This window comes from Equus caballus, chromosome 4, assembly GCF_041296265.1.
Source record: "Equus caballus isolate H_3958 breed thoroughbred chromosome 4, TB-T2T, whole genome shotgun sequence".
NCBI lineage: Eukaryota > Metazoa > Chordata > Mammalia > Perissodactyla > Equidae > Equus > Equus caballus.
In genome coordinates, this window is record NC_091687.1 from 70833797 (window position 1) to 70855672 (window position 21876).

The following is a 21876-nucleotide window of genomic DNA, read 5'->3' on the forward strand; positions in this document are numbered from 1 at the left end:
CTCACACAAATCACACTTGTCAACACAATTCGATTGGCAACTTTTCAGTCACTGGCTACTTTCCTTGTTATTCCTCAATGAAACACTCTTTGCCCCATTCTTCCAATCTCTTATGGTTAAAATGAATTCTTCTCATCTCTCAAATTTCGCAAACAGGAAAAAACTTAAATTAGCAGTGCTAAAAGTTAAAATAATAGTTTAAGCTCTAAAATATAATTCCCGAAGGAATTACCACTGAGGCCTCAAACATAACAAATCATAGTGTAAGAGGGAAGTAAAATAAGAGTTAGAAGAGTGGATCACAGTAACCAAACACACGGGTACCAGAAAGGTTTTATTTTAGAGGCTTCATTAAAAGTTATGACTATCTGTTGACAACTCACACTAAAAGCTTATTATTATATCAACATAATGACTGCTTTCTTAAAAGCTAAATAATTTGGTTCCACGACAAGTTGACATTTGCCGCTTCCCCCTGTTGACACTAATTTTCCCCTTTCTGCTGTCCCATCAACCCTTTCTCCACATCCCCTCTCCATCCTGTGCAAGATAAAATGCAAGCACCCATGGCAACTTGCAGTTACCATCTCAATTGTTTCTAGCCCAATGACTCCCTGGGGAAAGTAAGGGTGGGGGTACAGATACCAATACCCTCTCTGCCCCTAGATCCATCTGGATCTCAGGGAGTGGGAAATACATGACATGAAGAAGTTTAGTAACATTATAATTTAATGTTCTAAAAAACTATTATTTTATAATACAAACTATAGGAAGAGTATGAGAATTTTAAGATTCTCAAAAGACTGCTTTAGCTCCTTTAACAGCTAATAAACTTCCCCAGCGTGTTTACTGTCCCTGGCAAGGCCCTGCCACAATCTTCAAAGTCAGCTCCACTCTATCCACTCTACCATGCTAAGCAACCTTTCTTTCTCTAAAGCCATCTTTTTCTGACAAAAATCCACCTATCCTCATACTGTGTTCATGGTTTAACACCTAACTTAGACGTCTTATAAACTGAATATCAATTTCTTGGCTTCCCCACCAACACAATCCCAATCACTTTTCATCATCCCAGCACAATTCCTGGCACTTATTAGACAACTGAGAAACTAGGCACGGAAGAACTCACAAAGAAGTTCCTTGATGATACTTGTGATTTTCTCTGCACTAATTCTCTCTTCCTTCCATGCTCCTTTTCTTGTCTCTATTTAGTAAATCTGGATGTACTTTTAAGACTCCATGGAGAATCTTCCACCTGAGAACCTACTGTCAAACTCCCTCCCCTACCCTCCAGCTTCCATTGATTCTTTTCATTCACTCAAGTAGTATGTATTGATCGTATGACATAAAACAGCCTTGCCCTGTCCTGGGATCTCGAAATAGAGAGATAAGCAACACCCACGTGATTTTTAACTTCAAGGACCTTAGAGTCTAGCAGAGATAGACAGATAAAAAGGTATTTACTATGAAGTATGTTAAGTGCTTATTCTTGGCATCCAGAAATATACCTCCATTTAGATAGTCCAACAGAGCCTAAAATTAAAAGGTGTGAAAACCAATCTCACAGCCTTCTTAGTCCTCCCTTCTTGATTATCACCTTTTTCCAAGTTTCCTATAATCATTAGTGATTAATAGGCCCAGTTCCCTATTTTCTCTTTCTGTGAATTCATTTGCAATGTCTCCCCTTTGATAGACGTTCAGTTGTATACACACAACACTAGCCCCCTGTCCAACTCATTCCTGTGTTACTAAGACAGCATCTTCCTCAGTTTCCTCTATGTTCAAGATGTCCTTCTAATACAAATTTACCCTCTACTTCCAGAAATATCCTTTCGAAAATATTTCCCTTCTTGAAATATTCAATCATAACTCTCAATGTTTTCTGATATGAAGTACACCTTCTCATAACGGGTTTTAAATTTCTCTACAAATTATTAACTCTCACCTGCTGAATGAGAGTGCATGAATACCACTGGGCTTGCTCAGTGGTGATCTTGCTTTAATTCAGGCATACTTTTATCCCACAGACATATTCCATTTCCTTTTTGCCATTTCTATTATTTCTCTCCCATGAAACTAATTCTTTACTTTCATCAAAGGATTCTTTAAAATTAATCTTTTCTATTACTTCATTTCTTCCTTGACATATAGAACATCATTTCAGCAATCCTAATGCAGGTTACAAGGGAGCATTTTGGGTAACACATTTAGCTTGAGTACTGCCTGGCAGAGAGCAGGCATGAAACCCATCAGAGACCCATGGACAATTCTGTAGGAGATACTAGTCATTATTTTAGACTAACTTCTATCTTTTGCCTTTATTTGTCAGCAGTTTTAATCACACATTTAAAGGACCCAATATTTTCACCTAGTCAGTACTAATAACTAAGGCATCAGGACTGATTGAGGGAACATAACGACAGTACACAGGCTCCTTATTGGTGTATATAAAAATTCATCAATGTGCGAATGTTATTTGCTAGGTCTAGTTTAAAAACTATAGATCTTAGTATAGCTACAGAAGGTTAAAGATTGTCTGGTTAAATTTTAATATCCTTTGTTCTCCCCCAAAATCAGTAATAACTTGCTTTGCCTTGACATTGTTCCCAGTTCCATTACTGCCCTTTTGGCCGACACAGGTGAGCCAGCCTGAACCAATCAACGTACAGCTTCCTGAAAGTGGGTCCATATCATAAGGAAGAAGAGGAGTTAGCAATAATTATATGTACTACCTCCACACGCTTTCATTCATTTAAAAAAGTTACCTACATAAAACAGAGGAATATTTGGGAAACTTTCAAGAAGCTATGGAACATCACAGTGCATGAATCAATGATAGAAACTATTAAAATCACGTAAACACTTCTTAGAATCACTTAGAATGACATCTTAACATTTTCCTATGCTATCGAAACTGAAAAGAACCAGAGAGAGCATGGAGCTCCACTCCCATATTTTAAATTATCCAAGAGAGGCTCATAAATCTCTCAAGTTTTTAAGAGACAAAAATTACTGGGTTTCTAAACTGAAATGGCTGGATGTTTGTCCAGGCACTGAAAACACTGCAGGGGGAACGAGGCCCTCCTGCAAAGCTAAGGTTTCAAGAGCATTTGTATGAAACTTTCCTTCCAAGAAAAAGCACTGAGGTTATACTTGGCCAGGGGTAAACCAACTCAGAACATAGAAAGTTCCACTTTTTTTTTTTTTTTTTTTTTTCATTTCTTTCTTCTCCATGTCTTCCAACCCTCTCCCTAGGTAGCCAAGTCTTTAAAAAGCAACAACATTGTATATTGGCTTCAAGGGATCCCAAGTTTCAATGTGCTTAGGAAATGATGCTATTTATTGCAGACAAAGTTTGTAAACTAGAATCTAGAGGCACACATAACAAAACAGATAGTAGAGAAGGAGATGAGCTGGCAGGGAAAAAATATTTCTCCAAAGTGGTATGAATTTGGCTTTAATAGGAAGCCAAGTCTGGACCACAGAGATAAGCATCTTTTGTCAGGGCATTTCCTAGTTGATTTTTGTTGAGATAAAGCTCCATTTAAAAGACAGTTGCCTGCGGACAATTCCTGGGTTGTCAAAGTGCTGAATTTGATCCAGCTAATGAATAAAAAATGTCAACCTTACAAAAACTATCAATTACAAAGTCATTTTCTGATGACCATTTTTCAAATTCACAGATGGGGATGCGGTCTAAGTAGCAACGCAAAGGAAATAGACGGAACGACTGGGAATGAGGATGTGGAATACATTAAATGTATTGCCTTTTCAAAAATATTTAATTTTTTATTTAAACTACCAAGACTGCTAGCCTTTGCTTTCTTAGATTTAATATGATTTTTCATTTAATTTCAATGAATGAAAACCATTTTCTTAAGTAGTTAGAAAATTAAATTATTGTCATTCTCTCTAACCACTTCTCACATCACCTAAAGAAAGACAGCTTTGTAATTCCTCTTGACTCATAACTGAAATTTTACTTGAAATCTATTTAAATACAGTGTCACTGGATTCCTCCTTTCTCTTCTTCAAGTTCTAGCTTTAAAAAAATGCTTCCAAAGCAAATTTCATTCCTTCATTCCACAGAAATGTATCCACGTCTTACTCTATGACAGGCCCTGAGGATAAAATCGTGAAAAAAGCCATGGTTCCACCTTCGTAGGACTCATGATTTATTGGGAGAGACAGTCAAAAGAGGAAAAAATTCACAGAAATGTGGTAAATGCTGGAACAGGAGCATATACAAGATGCAAGGAGAATGGAGAGCAAAAGAAATCACTTAACTCTCCACCAGTGAGGTCAGGGAGGGCTGAATAAAAGCAAACGCTGGTTCAACAAGTCTTCAGCAGCTATTATTTCCACCACTTGAAAGCACAGGTACATGACTGTGGGGAAAGAAGCCGTGAACCATGGGACCAATGACGCCCCATTCCCTACGACCTCACTTAACCTCCCCAGCCACTGTGTCTTCGCCTCCTCACCAGGAATAACGAGACTGTCTGTTCTGTTGTGGAAAGCGTTGCTGTGGGCATCAAAAGAGATAATATGGGTGTAAGTACCACACAATTTCAAGGCATTCACATTCAGAACAGCATTGTTTTTAATAGCAAAAGAAACTCTAATAACAGGCAAGACAGGCAATTTGGATGCAGGAAAGAAAGGCCTGCCATAAATTTAGAATGAGCTAAAATTTTTAAATATAAAAAAATTCACAAAACCCAGTATCTTCAGACAGGAATACAGCAATTTGTCATCTGCATTCATAATTTAATGCTTCCGTTCCCGGCCACCACCAATGGAAAGCACTTCATAACACATCAGAATTTCCTTGGCGTTTTCATCTACAATTGTTTCTTCTCTTTTTAGCAATTCATACCACTGACAAATATAGGCAAAAAGAGGCCTCTTCTTTTTTTGGTGTTTTCTAGGTGGTTCCCTTTACTCATCTCATTCGGCTTTCTGCACTTACATAAGGAAAGAGGATTCAGAGGCATGTCGAGAAGGCCCTGGGTGTCCAACCAGCTCTTGTCTGAAATAAATATGCAACATCATGCAGGCGTTCAATCTGCAGGGCTGGCGTTCCCAACACCCTCATTCGACAGACGAGAGGTTCTCCTATGCCATTCAATTCAAGGCAGTATCTCCCGCAAGATACTGATTAACTTTAAAAGGAAAAGGGATAACTTCCCAGTGGGGAGGCCCAGAAGATACCGCCTCAACCATGTAATCGAGGTCAACATCACCATTAATAGGACATATCAACGCCACATACCCCAGTACAAAGCGCTGAGAAGGGCAAAGCATGACTTCTCTGGTATTCATGCCAAAAATGCATAATCTTAATTTAACCATGAGGGAACTATCAAACAAACACAAACTGAGGGATATTCTACAAAATAACTGACCAGTACTCTTCAAAATTGTCAAAGTCATGAAAGACAAGGAAAAACCGAAGAACTGTCAGATTGGAAGACACGCAGGAGACGGGATCACTAAATGCAGCGTGGCATCCTGGATCAGGTCCTTAACCACAGAAAGGACATCAGTAGAAAAACTGGTGACATCAAACAGCGGTAATAGTATTGTGCCACTGTTAATTTCTTAGTTCTGATAATTGTACTAGCATTATGCAAAATGTTAACATTAGAGAAAGCTGGATAAAGGACATACAGGAACATTCTGTACTATTTCTTGTAACTTTCCTATAAGTCAACCATGATTTCAAAATAAAAGGTTTAAAAAGTTCAAGTGACACAATGGATCTTGCCTTGATTTTCCCCCTTTTGCACAGCTTCTCTGAAATTCTTTATTTTAGATAACCCTTCCCAGGAATCTATACTTAGCAAATTTATGAATTCCAAACATTTCATACAATACAACAGGAGGACGAAAAATGCCAATATATTCACAAACCGTTTCACAAATACAGAGAAGAAAAATAAGTTAACAAATAAATAATAATAATCCATGATTTAATACTACATTTAACAGTTATAAAGTCAGAACTATTTATTTTTTGTTAGAAGTCTGGAAACAGAATTGTAAGTTTGCAGCTGTGTCTTTATTGAAAGTCAGCTGCAAGGAATGGTGGGGTTCTTCTGCCCTCTCCCCACACCAGGTCCACCTTTGCCCGGCCCTTTATGAGCTTCCTCCTAAAGAAGGAGGAATCTATCAAACTATTCGATCTCAGAGACATTTACTGCACCATGATTATGCGTAAGCAGGCTTGCTTGGCCTAGGAGGCACGGACTCGGGCACACTGCTTTCCCTTATATCCCGGCTTCAGAACCAGGCATGTAGGGAATCAGTGCACTTTGCCTCTTTCCCTTTTCCTGAACACTGGTGCGAGGGTAGAAGGTTCATGAGGAGCGGTGGAACTCCACTTAGGTCTTGAGAATAATAGAGTCCTGCACAGGGACTCAGCAGACGCTTCTTTGGTTTTAGCAACATGACACTGATTTCTCTTGACTATGGCTTCTCCTGTGCAATCCCTTATGATCCCGGTGGGGAGAAAATGTCATTTTTCACATACTATTTAGGCCTCCTGACCCCCACATAACATAATACTATCAAAACGCCACCTACCTTTTAACACAAACAAGTAAAGGAGACAACTATAAGATATTCTCAAGGCAGAGAAAAATATCAACGAACGAAAGAAGTCATTTAAGCCTAGGGAAGCACATCTGCATTACCTTCTTAATGAATGCCACTGAAAACGTATCCCAGGACACTATTCCATGGTCCATCAGCTCTACAAAGGCCGTCAGGGTGAAGGACAGCATGTCTCCAAAGCTGGAAAACACAGGGAGGCATAATGGTGATGGGCCCAAGAGCTGAGCACAAGGAAAGACAGAGAAGTGGGAAAGCTTTAGAAAAATGAATACAAGCAGAATTGTAAACGGTCATTGGGATAAGCAGCCGCGCCACAGACAACTGTTAACGGGAGCTAATCGGAAGGAGGCAGACTGGCTTCACGGAGGTGAGCCAGGGCCTCAGTGGGACAGACCTGGGCTCCTTCTGACTCTCACTCTGGCGAGCTGTTTTGTACTGGGCAGTTCACTAACCTCTCTGAGCCTCTGCCTTCTCAGCTGAAAAACTGGCTAGTGGTGTCTATTTAACCATAGCGCTGCCTGTAGAGTACTCAATATAGTGTGTAGCATATAAGCGTCAGCAAACGATAGCTTAAAGAAGAGCTTCTCAGTAAACGAAAGGTAGGGCAACTAAGAGAGGGCAATGGGCTTCCCTTATTATCCATGGATACTCAATAGAGAAGATTAGAAATAGTGTTATTAAGAGTGTCAGCACTTTGCAAAGGGTTTGCACGGTCTCTGTATATCTGTGTGTGTGTGTGTGTGTTGGATGAGCACGCACACACACACAAACACTTAGATACAAATATATATGTACGTAAGCATAGTCATTTCTATGTTACACTAGCCAGCGTGTTATCTTTAGTTAACGGGCTTTATAGAATATTTGTGGAGATGATGACTCTGGGCCATAGACTTGCTGCGATTCTGAAGATTGTACGGAGGGTCTAATGTGTGAGCTAGAAAAACAGAGATCAGGCAGGCTTCAGAGAAAAAAGTCTGGCCGTCTAAAACAGCTCCACCCAAGACCCTTACCAGACAATCTCTTGGTTCAGGTGCTTTCAAAACAACACTTTAACAGACACTCAGAATCTTTTAGAGAAACTCACCTCTGTTGTAAATTATCATCATAATAAATATTGACTTAACACTTTCAAGATAAGTACTCTCTCTTCAAGTGCACTGAAATACGCCCATCAGCATTTCTACACTGTAGGCAACTCCACTGATGCAGATGGTTGATCTTTAAAAAATAAAGTTAGTTGCTCAGATTTTTAATCTGGACACATATATGCCACAATTGCTACACCACAAAGTCTCATAAAATGTTTAAATTGAATCTTCCCATCTATTGCCGATTAATAGAATAGAAATAGGCTCATATTTCTTTTAAACAGCTTCGTAATTTCCCTTCTTCCTAGTGTTCACAGCCCAGTCTCAATAACGACCTTGGAAATTCTGCATCACCTCAGCAGCTGTGATGCTGAAAAGAAACCCACAAAAGAGGAAGTGGCTCTCAGGAAGAGACGGTGATCAAAGCCACCGGAGCCCAGAGGGGATGAGAGGCAATGGACAGAGATGGTTAGGTGGGGTGTTTCTGCAATCAGACAGCAGAGGTTTCCCCTCCTGCTCTAAGTGGGCAAGTTACTAACACATTCTATGCCTCAGTTTCCTCATTTATGAAAAACGGGAACGATGATGATGGTGGTGGTGGTGATACCTAACTCAGAGGATTGTTGGGGAAATGAAACAAGCTATGAAAGCCCTTGAACAGTGTGTTGCAGACAGAAAGCAGCCTATGAGCGTTAGCTGTTATCATTATGCAAAAGTGATATTTTAAATAGGTAAACAAAGTCCATGATTTTCAAATGTTTGCCTTTATTCTGTCAAGGATTCTTTGTCCCTGGAGCCAGGGGAAAAAAAAAAATGCTTCAAAGAAAGCCCAACCATTTACATCAGAGAGAAAAGCAGCAAATACTTTTTTTTTTTTAAAAGGCTTTTCAGTCACAGACACGCAATCACAATCTTACAGGTGCCCCTAGATGGCATCAGAGGATCACGCCTCTGAAAAGAAATGCCAAAACCGGAAAACTCAAACTTATTTGAAAGAGAGAACAAAAAGAGTAGGAAGACAGGTGAAAAATGAGTTCAAAAGAGTAGCAAGAAAGGTTAAACAAAAAGTCCAGAATGACTCTTTCCATAGACAATGAGTCACAAGAAAATTCAAACACCAGACTGCAAAAAGGAAAAAAGCAAATTGCCTCAGGAAAATAAGAGAGCCAGGTAGCAAAAGCAATTAGTAATATTTATTAATAGACTGGGTAGGCGTCAGTATTACTGTGAAAACATTATTACATAATAATGTATAGTATTAGTAGTAAACAACATTAGGTAATATATACTTTTTTACTTAAAAAGAAGAAAAATAACAACCAGATATATAACTATAATATATATATAAACCATACAAACAATTATAATAACTAATCGTTACCATTAGCTTATACCTGGCATGCTAAAAGACCTCAACCGGCAGAACATTCCTATACACTACACGACGTGGGAGGACGGCCCCCACGGCCTCCACACAGTGCAGAAGAACCACCTCAACGTCTTCACTAACAGAACAAGCCGCAGGGCAGGCAGGGACACTGGAAGGCACACACTAGTGGGATCAAACTCTTCTTTACAGTCCCTGGAGCTATTTGAGACTGGGAATAGAGATGCTATTAGTCTTCAGTAATAGCAAAGAACAAAAGACAAATTATGTTTATGTTCTCTAATTATCTGAAGACAAAATAGCTGTTTCCCATTCAATTGACCCATAATTCAAATGGCCTTAGTAACATCTGTGGATAATCCCTCTTCCCAAAAGCTCCAGGACTATGCCTACAGACTCCTCAGACAGGCTGCAAGGACCTGGGAAAAAAGAGAGAGAGAAGGAGAAAGAGTATCATTTGGCTTCCAAATCTCCAGGCTGCTCTGGGGCCAGACTTTCAGTCTGCACGGCTGTTAAGACGGTGGAGCACCATTTCTGAGACAGCAGACCGGGCTGTCTGTGCTTTGCCTCCATCAGTGTGAACGACTGATAAGTGAGAGAAAGGCATCCTTGCATCATACACCAAGATGCACAGAGGAAGGACTGCTCTTTTGGCCCATTTCTTAACGTTGTATATAAATGTTATATAATTTATATCTCTATTTTATATAAATGTTATTAAATGTTATATAACAATATTTTATACATAGATTTTATATACTTTAATATATAATTATATTTTATATAGATATACCACAATATGAGACATATAAAATACATTATATGTAATCATGTATATCATATATCGCTATATACATACATAGTGCATATATAACATATATAATTCACTGGTTGCTGGATGGCATACTAGGTTTCCATGAGGGAGAATTTTTTCAAAACCTAACTTTAAAACCTCAGTTGCACGGAAAAGATGGCCATGCTAAAATTTTATTACATTGCAAATCAAAGGACTCAATTACCTCATTTCAAATGAGGCAACCATAAAAGCTCTTATCCAACCCTGACATAGACGTTTATTTCCACTCTTACAGGAGCGATTCAGGCTCCAAAGAGTGAAGGCAGGTGCCAAGGCCCTATCTCTGAAATCAACGCTGGGTGCAGGAGGTCAAGGCTAAAAGAATTACAAATATAAAGCAACCACATGGCACATGCAGGAGCCTTTTTATTTGTTTGGTGTATTTGTTTTTTATAAAGTGCTAAGCTAAAGATTTTGCAGTACTGACTGCCACAAATTAAGCCAACTGCAAACTTTACATGCTGGTTGAGAGCCATGTCACAGCCAACACACCATGTGTGCTGGAACGATTCAAATAAATGTTTCTCATCAGCTCAGTAGAGATCATCTTCATTCCAACAAAATTCAGCCAATCTCAAAGCATTTAAATTTATAAAAGAATAGTGCTTCCAAATATTTCTATTGGGTGACATGCCCAAGACAGAAGTGGGGAAAAAAGAAAAGAAAGGCCACCTTTAAAGCTATCAATAAATCATATAGAATATATCCTTAATTGCCAAAGTTAATGAATATAGTTTCACCCTGCCCCTTGAGTTTCTCCAGGTATTTTCTTTTGTTTGCGGTAAAATTTACACACACTGAAATATATGGATTTCTAAACCATCCTTCAGACATTCTCTTAGCCTTCAGAATCAGAGCATGACATGTCAGCAAACATTCTTTGGGATCCTTTGTTGAAAATTTAACTGTGGATCAATTCTGGACTCTTTATTGTATTCCACTGATATGTCTATCTCCTTACACAAATATCATACTGTATAGTAACTAACTTTATAATAAGTCTTGAAGTCAGTTAATGAAATCCTCCAACTTTGCTGATCTTTGTTGTTTTTTCCAAGACTGTTTTGGCTATCCTAGGTCCTATACATTTCTTTTAAATTTTAGGATTGGCTTGTAATTTCTTTTCAAAAAATTGTATTGTATTGAGGGGCCAGCCCTGTGGCATAGTTGTTGGCTTTGGTGTACTCTGCTTAGGCAGCCTGGGTTCATGGGTTTGGATCCTGGGCACAGACCTACACTACTTGTCAGCCATGCTGTGCTGGCAACCCACATATTAAGTAGAGGAGAACTGGCACAGATGTTAGTTCAGGGCTAATCTTCCTCAGCAAAAAAATAAAAATAAAAACTTTTACGGCGGGACCAGTCTGGTGGTGTAATGGTTAACTTTGCATGCTCCACTTCGATGGCCTGGGGTTAGCAGGTTTGGATCCCAGGTGCAGACCTACATATGGCTCATCAAGCCATGCTGTGGTGGCACTTCACAAAACAAAATAGAGGAAGATTGGCACAGAGATTAGCTCAGCAACAATCTTCCTCAAATAAAAAGAGGAAGATTGGCAACATATGTTAGCTCAGGGCCAATCTACCTCACACACACACAAAAAAATTGTATGGCATTGAACCTACAGATTAATTTGAAGAGAATTGCTATGTTAACAATTTTGCGACTTCCAACCCACAAAATGGTATATTCTCCACTTAATTAGTTTTTCTTTAAATTCCTTCAGCAATATATTTATTTTTCAGTGAATACATACTGCACATCTCTTGTTAACTTTATTCCCAAGATTTTTATGATTTTTGACATTTTGCAAATGGAAATTTTAAAATTACATTTTTTAGTTTGCTGTTAACGTATAAAAATCTATTGTTTTTATATACTGATGTTGTATTCTGAAACCTTGCTAAATTCAATATGAGATCTAGCAGTTTCTTTGTAGATTCCTTAGCATTTTCTATAGATAATAATGTCTTCTATGAATAAAACTGGTTTTACTTCTTCCTTTCTGTTCATCCTGTCTTTTACTTCTTTCCTTACTTATTGCCATGGTTAAAAACTCCAGTAAAACGTTGAATAGAAGTACAAAATTAGACATATCTACCTCATTTCCAATCTTTAGAAAGGGGGAAATTCAGCCTTCCAGCAATAAGTATCATGCATTTTTTCGTAGATGGCCTTTATCAGGTTGAGGAAATTCCCTTTTTTTTTCCCCTCAGTTCCTAGATTGCTGAGAATTTTTCTGAATGAATGTTGGAATTTATGAAATGCTTTTTCTGTATCTATTATATCTATTAAGATGATTTTTCTCCTTAGGTTTTTACCTTTGTGTTGCTAAATACTGAATCACAGTTACTGATTTTCAAACGTTAAATGACTTCTGGGATAAAAGTATATTGGCCAGAATGTATTACCCTTTTTATATATTGCTTGATTATCTTTGTTAATATATTCCTGGGGATTTTTACACCTCTGTTTATTAGGGAGACTGGTCTATAATTTTTATTTCCTGTATTATCTTTCTCAGGTGTTGGTATCTGAGTGATGCTGGGCTCATAAAGTGATTGGGAACTGTTCCCCCTCCTCTGTTTTCTGAAGGTACATGTGTAGATTTGGTATTCTCTGTATGCATGATAAAATTCTCCAGGATAACCAGTTTTCACCAAGTGAAGTTTTCTGATAATGAATTCAATTACTTTAAAGATTTTTTATTTTTTATTTTTTTCCTTTTTCTCCCCAAAGCCTCCTGGTACATAGTTGTATATTCTTTGTTGTGGGTCCTTCTAGTTGTGGCATGTGGGATGCTGCCTCAGCGTGGCTTGATGAGCAGTGCCATGTCCGTGCCCAGGGTTCGAACCAACGAAACACTGGGTCGCCTGCAGCGGAGCGCGCGAACTTAACCACTCGGCCACGGGGCCAGCCCCTGAATTCAATTACTTTAATAGACATGAGTATTCAGATTTTCTATTTCATCATGAGTCAGTTTTGATGTGTCAGTTTAGTCCTCTGAGAAGCTAATGCTGAGATGGAGTTAGCAGACCAAGAGGATTATTGGAGGATAGGCAGTGCCTATGAAAGATAAAGAGGCACAAAGCAGGATTTGGTATGGAAAACCTTCAGACCATGAGGCAGATCTGATGCCTATGAAAGGAAAATGGAGAGAGGAAGTAGATGTAGACCCCACAAAGTCTCAGCCAACCCAATAGGAAGTTCCAGAACAAATACTGTCTGTTAGAGCAGTCCCACAATGGAGAGAGATGGCCAGGCTCTGGTACCGGCATCATGCTCGCTGACTGGGGGCTGCCTAGAAAGGCTATGATTGGCCTTGGCTTGAAAGCTGTCATGGGTCTCCAATGTCCTATAGCTAGAAGCTATCAGCTAACTGTACTCCTCAGGGATAATTAGCAAATTCTTTCTTGAAGGGAAATCAAAGCTGTGCATTTCTGCAGCTGGCACATTTCATATCTGAAGTTTAAAATTTATTGGCATAAAGTTATTTGCAACATTTCTTTATTTTCCTTTTAATACCAGTGTGATCTGTAGTGATATTCACTCTTTCACTCCCAGTATTGATATTTGGGATTATTTTCTTCTTTTTTCCTAATAAATATTTTCAAATAATCAGTTTGGGCTTTAATTTTCTCTATTATTTATTTCTTTTCTATTTCATGGATTGCAGCTCTTTTTATTATCTTCTTTCTACTTATGTAATTTACACCTATTTATTGTAGCTTCTGAAGGTAGAAACTTACACCACTGCTTTTTTTTTTTTTTTAACAATTCTTCTTTTACAACATAAGCATTTAAAGCTATAAATTTCCCTTTAAGCACTGCTTTAGCTACAAATTTTGGATTAGTATGTTGTATTTTATTATCATTCAGTTCAAATATTTTGTAATTTCACCTGGGCTTATTCCTTGACTCCTAGGTATAAGAGAAGTGTGTCTTTTAATTGCCAAACATCTGGGGCTTTGCTGCAACTTTATTGTTACTGATTTCTAATCTAATTACCTTACGATTAAAGAATGTAACCTGTATAACTTCAGTCATTTGAAAATTCTTGAGACGTATTATGGCCTAGCATAAGGTCTATATTGGTGAAGATTTTTGTGCATTCAAAAAAATATGTATTCTGCTGTTGTTGGGTGGGATCATCTATACTCAAATGACAAGCCCATATCTTTTATAGTGCTGATCAAATCTTCCATACCCTTACTGATTTTGCCTAGTTTTCCTATCAATTAGAAGAGAGTGTTAAAATCTCCAACCATGATTATGGATTTGTCTATTTTTCTCTTTAGTTGTCAATTTTGAAGGTTTGTATTAGGTACATATACATAAAACACTTTTATATTTTCCTAATGAGGCAACCATTTTTGATTATGAATTACCCCTCTTTATCTCTGAAAATATATTATCTTGAAGTCTTACTTTGTCTGATATTAATAAAACAACTTAGTTTTATTATTATTTGCATTTACATGGTATGCACTTTTTCACTTTCACACTACACGTACCTTTGCATTTACAGTACGTCTCTTATAAACAGCGTATAGCTGGGTCATGCTTTTTCAAATTTGATCTAAAGTGTTTTAATTGGAGTGATCAATCCATTTACATTTAATGTAATTATTGATATGGTTAAGTTTAAGTCAATCAATTTATCATTTGTTTTCTATTTGTCTCAGCTATGCTTTGTTCTCTTTCTCTTCTATTATTTACTTTGGGGTAATCAAATATTTTTTAGTCCATTTTAATTCCTCCACTGGACTTTGAGCTATGCCTCTTTGCATTAATCTTTTAGTGGTGACTCTATGGATTGTAATATGCACCCGTAACATATTAGTGTTTACTCAAAGGGACAATTATATAATAGGAAGCTTGCTATATTGTAGTTTCTTTTACACCACCATCTTTTGTGTTCTTATTTTGTATGTATTACGTCTACATATGTTATAAACTCTACAAAATAGCATTATACTTTTAGCTTTATAGAGTCATATGTCTTTTAAAGAAGTCTGAGAAATTTTAAAGATGGAAAGAAAACTGTATTTTGTCTTTTGTAGTTACCCACATATTTATAGTTTCTAGTGTTCTTCACTCCTTCTTGTAGATCACAATTTCTATTTAGTGTCATATGCCTTTGGTCTGAAGAACTTCCTTCGTATCCCCTGTTGTGTATATCTGATAACAAGGAACCATTTTGGTTTACCTTTATCTAAAAGTGTTGTTATTTCACCCTCATTTTCAAAAGGCTGGATAAGAATTCTGGGTTGACAAGTTTTCTTTTTCTTTCAGCACTTTTAAGATGTCGCCTTCTGGCCTTCACTGTTTCTAATCAGAAGTCAGCTCTCATTCTTATTTTTATTCTCTTAATATAATAAGTTGTTTTTCTCTGGCTGCCTTCAAAATATCACTTTTATCTTTAGATTTTAGAAGTTTGACTATGATGTTTCTAGGTATAGTTTTCTTTTTATTTATCCCATTTGGGGTTCACTGAGCTTCAGAGACCTATAAATTTATGTTTTTCAACAATTTTGGAAATTTTCTGTAATTATTTCTTCAAATATTTTTCTCCCTCATTCTCTCTTTCTTCTCCTTCTGGGCCCCCAAATAAGTGTATTTTAAATCAATTGTTACTATCTCATTGATCAATTACTCACTATTCATTTTATCTATTCTTCAGATTGGATAATTTACAGTAATATATCTTCAAAGTTACCGTCTCTTTTGCCATCTTCTATTCCCATACAGTGAACTTTTCTATTTTAAATATTATACTTTTCAGTTTTATAATTTCCAGTTGGTTAGTTTTCATGGTTTCCATTTCTCTGCTGAGACTCCTCATCTGTGCATTCATTATGCTAATACTTTTCTTTAATCTTTTAATATATTTATTAATATTACTTTAAACTTTTCATCTGCTAATTCCAATATCTGGGTCATCTCAGGGTCAGTTTTTACAGCTTGCTTTATTTATTTATTTTTTTTAGGTATGGGTCATCTTTTCCTATTCTTTATAAAGCTAGTAATTTTTATTGTATTTTGAACATTGGAAATGAAACATTGTCAAGGCTCAAAATTCAGTCTGGTTCTTCTGAAGAGTGTTGGTTTTTGTTCTATCAAGAAGTTAACCTGGCTAAAAACAAACTCCAAATTCTGCAGTGAGAGGCAGTTTAAATCTCTTCTCAATTCATTCCATTTCTAGTTGCTGTTTTTACCAGGTCCCGTGGGGTTCACATACACATGCACACACACATATATTCACGCTTCAGTGATAGATCTGGACAGAGTTTATATGTAGATATGGAGTCTCATACCTTCTGAGCTTCCCTTCTTTGATGGATTCCCCCTAATTATCTAGCTGCTCTGCCAGCCCTAAACTATTTCCTCTTAGTAACTTACCATGACTGAGGCTTTCTGCCACCCCATGCTACCTGGATGAGCAGGTATCCTCCAGCAAAAGCTGCAAACACAAATCTTATCTGAAGCCCATTTGTCTTCTCAAGGATTGACTTCCCTCTTCTTTCTGTCCGCTTGAGGTTGCTATCCAGTTTCTTCAAGTAGTTGTTTTTAGGTATTTTTGTTCACAATATTTTGTACAGATTTTATAATTGTTATCTGATTAACTCCACCATTACCAGAACCATGGCTCTGAACATTGATTTTGGCTATGATTGATAGATAGAAATCATGGTTCACACTTAGGCACACTTCCAACATCCCTACGTACCAAAAGATTAAAACTGTTAGCAGACAAATTTTAAGAAATCATTGTGGCTTTGGAGCCAAAAATTCCTCTACATTAGCAAGTTATATGAGGTTGCCAAAGAAAAAATCAGTTTGGATCCCAGCTCCACCACCTGATTTTAACTTCTGTACCATGGAAATGATGCTAATTTTACTGATCTTGTGTGGTGGGTATACGTGTGAATTAGAAGCTATAAATGTAACCATTGAGACAGTGCCCAGGGCAGAGTGAACTCTCAGAAAAGATGGTTTCTACTAGCATTATCAGTAAATACTTCTACTATATTAAAAATATATGTCAAAATAAGACTTAAGAAGTGTTACCCTAAAAACTCAATATTGCTTTCTACTTTATTAGAATTTAATAACTAAAGAGTTACTGTAACTAATACTTTCTCGATGCAGGAGGGGTAGGGGAAGATGAATTACTTGAGACCAGTATCCTACACTGAAGGTGATCAGGATGTTCTCTGAAGATTTAAAAGATAAGGTACACATTTTCAGATGCTGTTCAGTCTTCCTTCTCAAACTGAAAATATCCGCTTAACAATTTGGCAAAATGGAAATTTGTTCAGCCTACTGTAGAGAGTTGTTAGACCCTATGTGGACTCACATTGTTTAATGGATAAGAAAGGCATTGAAAACTCTAAGAAAGAAGTTCTGAGATCTCCTGACATGATTACTATGAAATTCACTTAACAGATATGTGATTGACCATTTTCTCAGACTCAAAGTAAATAATTTCCATCCCATACTTCAATACCGAATATTTTTTAAAAATATAGATCTTTTTCTTACTGATCCATTGAAGAAAATCAAAGATTTGGACTTTGAACATCACATAGGCCACAAAAAAGAAAGTATTTGTTTAAAGTAATACACAAAATTATGCCTAGCCTTGCTCTAGGAGAAGGGTAGCAATCCTGATGTGATCATTTTGTGGTTAAAAACAGAAAGTACTCCTTCTACCACAAAGGAAAAAGAAAAGGGAAATAAATTTTTACAGAACTTATTATAAGAACAACAAACAGAGAACAAAAAGGAAAAAAAATCACTTACTCAAAATATCTAGATACACAGTTATACCATCAGTCAGAGGACAGGTTTTAAATTATGCAGAGAAGAAGGAAGCATTTTATCATCTGTATCAATTGATCATAAATTCTTACCAAGGCTTCATGATCTTCTGCAATTTCTGGTATCGTCTGCAAAATTTAAAAACAGTCATGTGAGGAACGTGTTTGAAAGCAATGTTTTTACACAAATTACATATTTTGAGGAAAGCCCAGGATTAGATGTAGGGTCAATTGAATCGCCATGAAGTAAGGGAACTTTATTCATTTTAAAACATTATTCTAAGTAATAAATCAGTGTTCTTTAACAATAAGAATCATCAAAAGACAAGGATTAAACTATTGTGACCAACCTATTGCATTTACTTAAGAATAAACGCAAGAAGAACACTCCATCTGGCTCAGAAGGGGTATATATTCAATGGGGGAAAAGTCCCTAAAGATAAGAATGGGTGTACTTTCAATGAAAAAAGTGAAGCCAAAAAGTAATAGAGCAGTTGCTCTTAAGTATATGCTTAGCAGTGAAGAAATAGTTGATTATCTTTCTTTGGTAAAAAGCCCACTAATTCTACTTTCTCTTTTCTTGAGAGAAAAGATCGCTTCTTCAGAAAAAAGCCTTCACGAGACATTGCAATATTCTTGGATGAGAGATGGAACTCTGGGATGGTAGACTGCAAAAAAATATGTGCAATAGACAAGTCTTGTCTACAAGAAAGGACAATTATGCTTCCTAAAAACTGGGGTCAAGAAGACAAGGAAACAAAAGTGATTCTAACTTTATCGAATCACTTCCCATTCCTCAAGTCTGCCAAATCTCTCTGGCATTAAGCATGTTCTTCCTTCTATATTGAACATTGTTCCCCTCCTTGTCCAACTAGCTAAGTCCAACCCCTGATTCTAGGCTTCTCTGGGAAGCATCTCTGACCTCTGATTTCCCTTTCTTGGTCAGAGTGAAGGTGGCACCCCCGTCTGCATGTGCTGAGGATACAGGAGCTGTATTCCTTAGGACATCTCACTGTCCCTCCACCTGCCTGAAGGCAGGGGCTCAGCACTGTGACTCATTATGACAATGTCAGGCACAGGCAGAGTAGGTACTCGACAAACGGCTGATGAATAATTTGGCTCTTCAGAAGTTTCATATTTTCAACCACATAAAATGTAACCACTTCAGAAACCTAACTGACCACGAGAAGATAAGATCTTGTCTTTGGTAAAACTGGGGGGTTAAAAATGTATATAAAGAGATCTTCTTCTTTCTCCTCCCCTCCTTCTCCTTTATCTGCCTTTCTATAAAAACAATATTTATTATCTTCCTTCTTTTCTCCTTCAAAAAGCCATTGAGTGGGGTGAAAGGAGTCGGTGGCCACTGGGAGGCAGGACTGAGCAGAGATTGGGCCCTCTTGCAAGGGCCAAACACTACCATCATCTAAAAAGAACTGGAGCTCCTTGGAGAAATGACTCCTGCCCGAGTTAGGGCAAGGAAAGATCTAGATAAGTCCGGCACATCTTATTGAGCCAGAAAGTAAAGAAATGCTCAAAGAATAATGGGAGACAGGTCAAAGGACACAGAAGACAGCTTGAAGAAGCTTCTACAGCCAAATCTAGTGCAGACTGAGCATCAAAATAAATAATAATACTGATAGATTATAGCCCATTGAGTAAAACAGGAATGAATAAATCCACATTGTTTTAAAGAGTGGTGTGCTGGTATTGCTGAAGAACCAGATCTCTGGGGAAAAACATACAAACCTGATTTGTACCATTTTCCATGATGTAACTACTTTAAAATTAGTTATTAATTAATTACAAAGAGGGAAAAGGCATCACAGTGGGAACATCTGGAAGGCGCTATCTTAATCAAATGCTCAAAGTGAACACCAGTAATAAGACAAAGGGACATCATGTGCCATCAATAGATGCAATGAAAAAAACACAAGCCTCTGTGAGTTTCCAGTCACAGACCTATAATATGGGTCTAAAACTAGAGAAAACTGGATAAGTCTATAGAAAAAAAAATGAGTGTTTCAAGGGGAAATTAAGCAGTGTCTATAACATACTCTTTTGGGTTCAGATTCCATCCCTGACGTCTTCAAGTTGTAGGTAACTCATGGATATATATACTTTGTGCTGTCTGGTAGTGATTGAATTGACTTCCTCCCTGTCAGTGAAAAACCAGTTTTGTCTCCATTTGCAATTCATTTCAACATTCCTTTGCTCCATATAAATTTGTGCCCTTTGACTTTTCCTTTGAAATGGTTAAAACATCTGCCGGGTTCCCTCATATCACACGAGTAAAATAAATTCTTTTAACATGTTTTCAATTTTATATCTGTATGTGAGTTATGCTTTTATCTTTCCCTGAAAATTACCTTTAATGAATTACCTTTAAACAAGCCTAAATTGAAGAATATTCTACAAAATGGCTGACCTATAATCTTAAAATGTGCCAAAGTCATGAGAGGAAGGGAACGACTAAGGAATAGTTCTAGATTGAAAGAGATTAGGAAAAGACAAGACAACTGGTTGCAAGGTGCCACCTTGAGTTACAGCTTTGTTTAAAGGACAAAACTGGGACAAGGTGAAACCGGATTTTGCCACTTCTCCATTAAGTTCGGAACTGTTAAAGTATAATTACACAAGGAGGCCGGTATGGCTCTAATGCCCTGGTGACCCGTGTAAGCAAACCAAAACCTAAGCCTGTAAATGTCCCAGGTTATAAAATCAAAACCTAGGGACAACCAATCACCAACAGCCAATTAGGCTTTAAGCTATAGTCAATCAATGCGTTCCTTGCTTGGCTTCCGCCTCTTCTCTTTAAAAGTCTCTCCTCTCAGGGCTCCTGTGGGCTGACAGCTCCTAAACACTTACAGTTTGGCCCTGACCCATTCTAATGGAGTTTTATTCAAATAAACTCTTAAAATCTTTAAAATGCCTCAGTTCATCTTTTAACACGATGGTTTCAAAAGAAATACATTGTGTGTGTGTGTGTGTGTAATATATAACACAGTCACTGCAAGTTTTCAAAATAGCTTTCTGGCCTGGGGCCCGAGCAGCTTCGGGTTTTTCTATATGCTCCACGTCCCATAGCAGACCCTGGCCTTGGAAAGTTCTCCTAACGGGAGTGCAGAGAGAAATTCAGTGCTGAGTCACAGTGCTTCTTATGCTCAACTTCCTCGCTTTAGCTTCAGATTAAGCATAAGCAAAGGGGGACTTTTTGTTGTGATGTCTGTTTTCCTAACTAAGGCTCTCTCTTTCTCTCTCCATATACCCATTTTTTAAAGAAACAGGACCAGAGGAACAAACAATTCTGGAAAGGCTGATGTTTCAGAGGAGCCAGAATCCTCACACCTTAGCCCAACATACAGCATTCTTTTCCCTAGCAGAAGATAATCTCTTCTTTAAACAGGCTGTGTGACCCCCTCGCTTTTCCATTACCAGAGTGACGGACAAAGACACAAGAGACAAAACAAGGAGGAGTGGGGAGGGGGGAGATCCAGCTTAAGGAATTTTCTGCCACACAACCCCTGACAAAGCCCAAGACGCTTGGCCCCTTTGGCGTTTGTGATGCAAATTTCTGGCAGGGCCCCAGAAGAGCTGTTCCAGTTGGAACTCCCTAAGCTGTGTGGAGTGCACGCTCCAGGGAAGCAGGCCGAGGGAGCTGGGAAGGCCCCGCAGCCATCACAGCTGGGGCCCAGAGACCACACAGAGCAGCTTCTTTTTGGCTCTGTCTGGAGGGCTGCTTGCTCCTCCCCGTGGCCTCTGTCCGAGGTGAAGTGCAGGACATGCACAGTATGACCTGCCCTTAGCAGCTCTGAAGTGAGTCGCTGACCAATTTGGCCTGGCCTGGACCTTCCACAACAGCCAAGACTTATAAGAGACACTGAATTCTCACAAGCAAGAGCATGAGTTAGTGCTGATAATCCGTGTCAGTGGAGGTCAACACAATTACTTTCAAAAAAGAAATTCATCTTTTGTGTGGAGACAAAATTTCAAAAAAGGTTACACATAATCCAAAACTGTCATATGCATCTTTGTATTTTCCCCACACACTGCTGCCACCATGCACCTAACCCAGTGTCAGGAATATTTAGCACTCAAATAGT

The 21876-nt window shown here is 37.9% G+C and overlaps 1 protein-coding gene across 23 annotated transcripts in view; it reads right to left on the reverse strand.

Annotated features, from left to right (window-relative positions):
* The window catches only part of ELMO1 (engulfment and cell motility 1), a 523453-nt gene that overhangs the window by 334958 nt on the left and 166619 nt on the right, over positions 1 to 21876 (reverse strand). For all 23 annotated transcript variants that reach the window (XM_023639526.2, XM_023639522.2, XM_070264858.1 and 20 more), the window contains 2 exons: positions 17870 to 17905; positions 6699 to 6798 (listed from right to left, as the gene is read on the reverse strand). In XM_023639526.2, coding sequence (XP_023495294.1) covers positions 6699 to 6798; positions 17870 to 17905 — 136 coding nt within the window. The remainder of the gene's footprint in view (positions 1 to 6698; positions 6799 to 17869; positions 17906 to 21876) is intronic.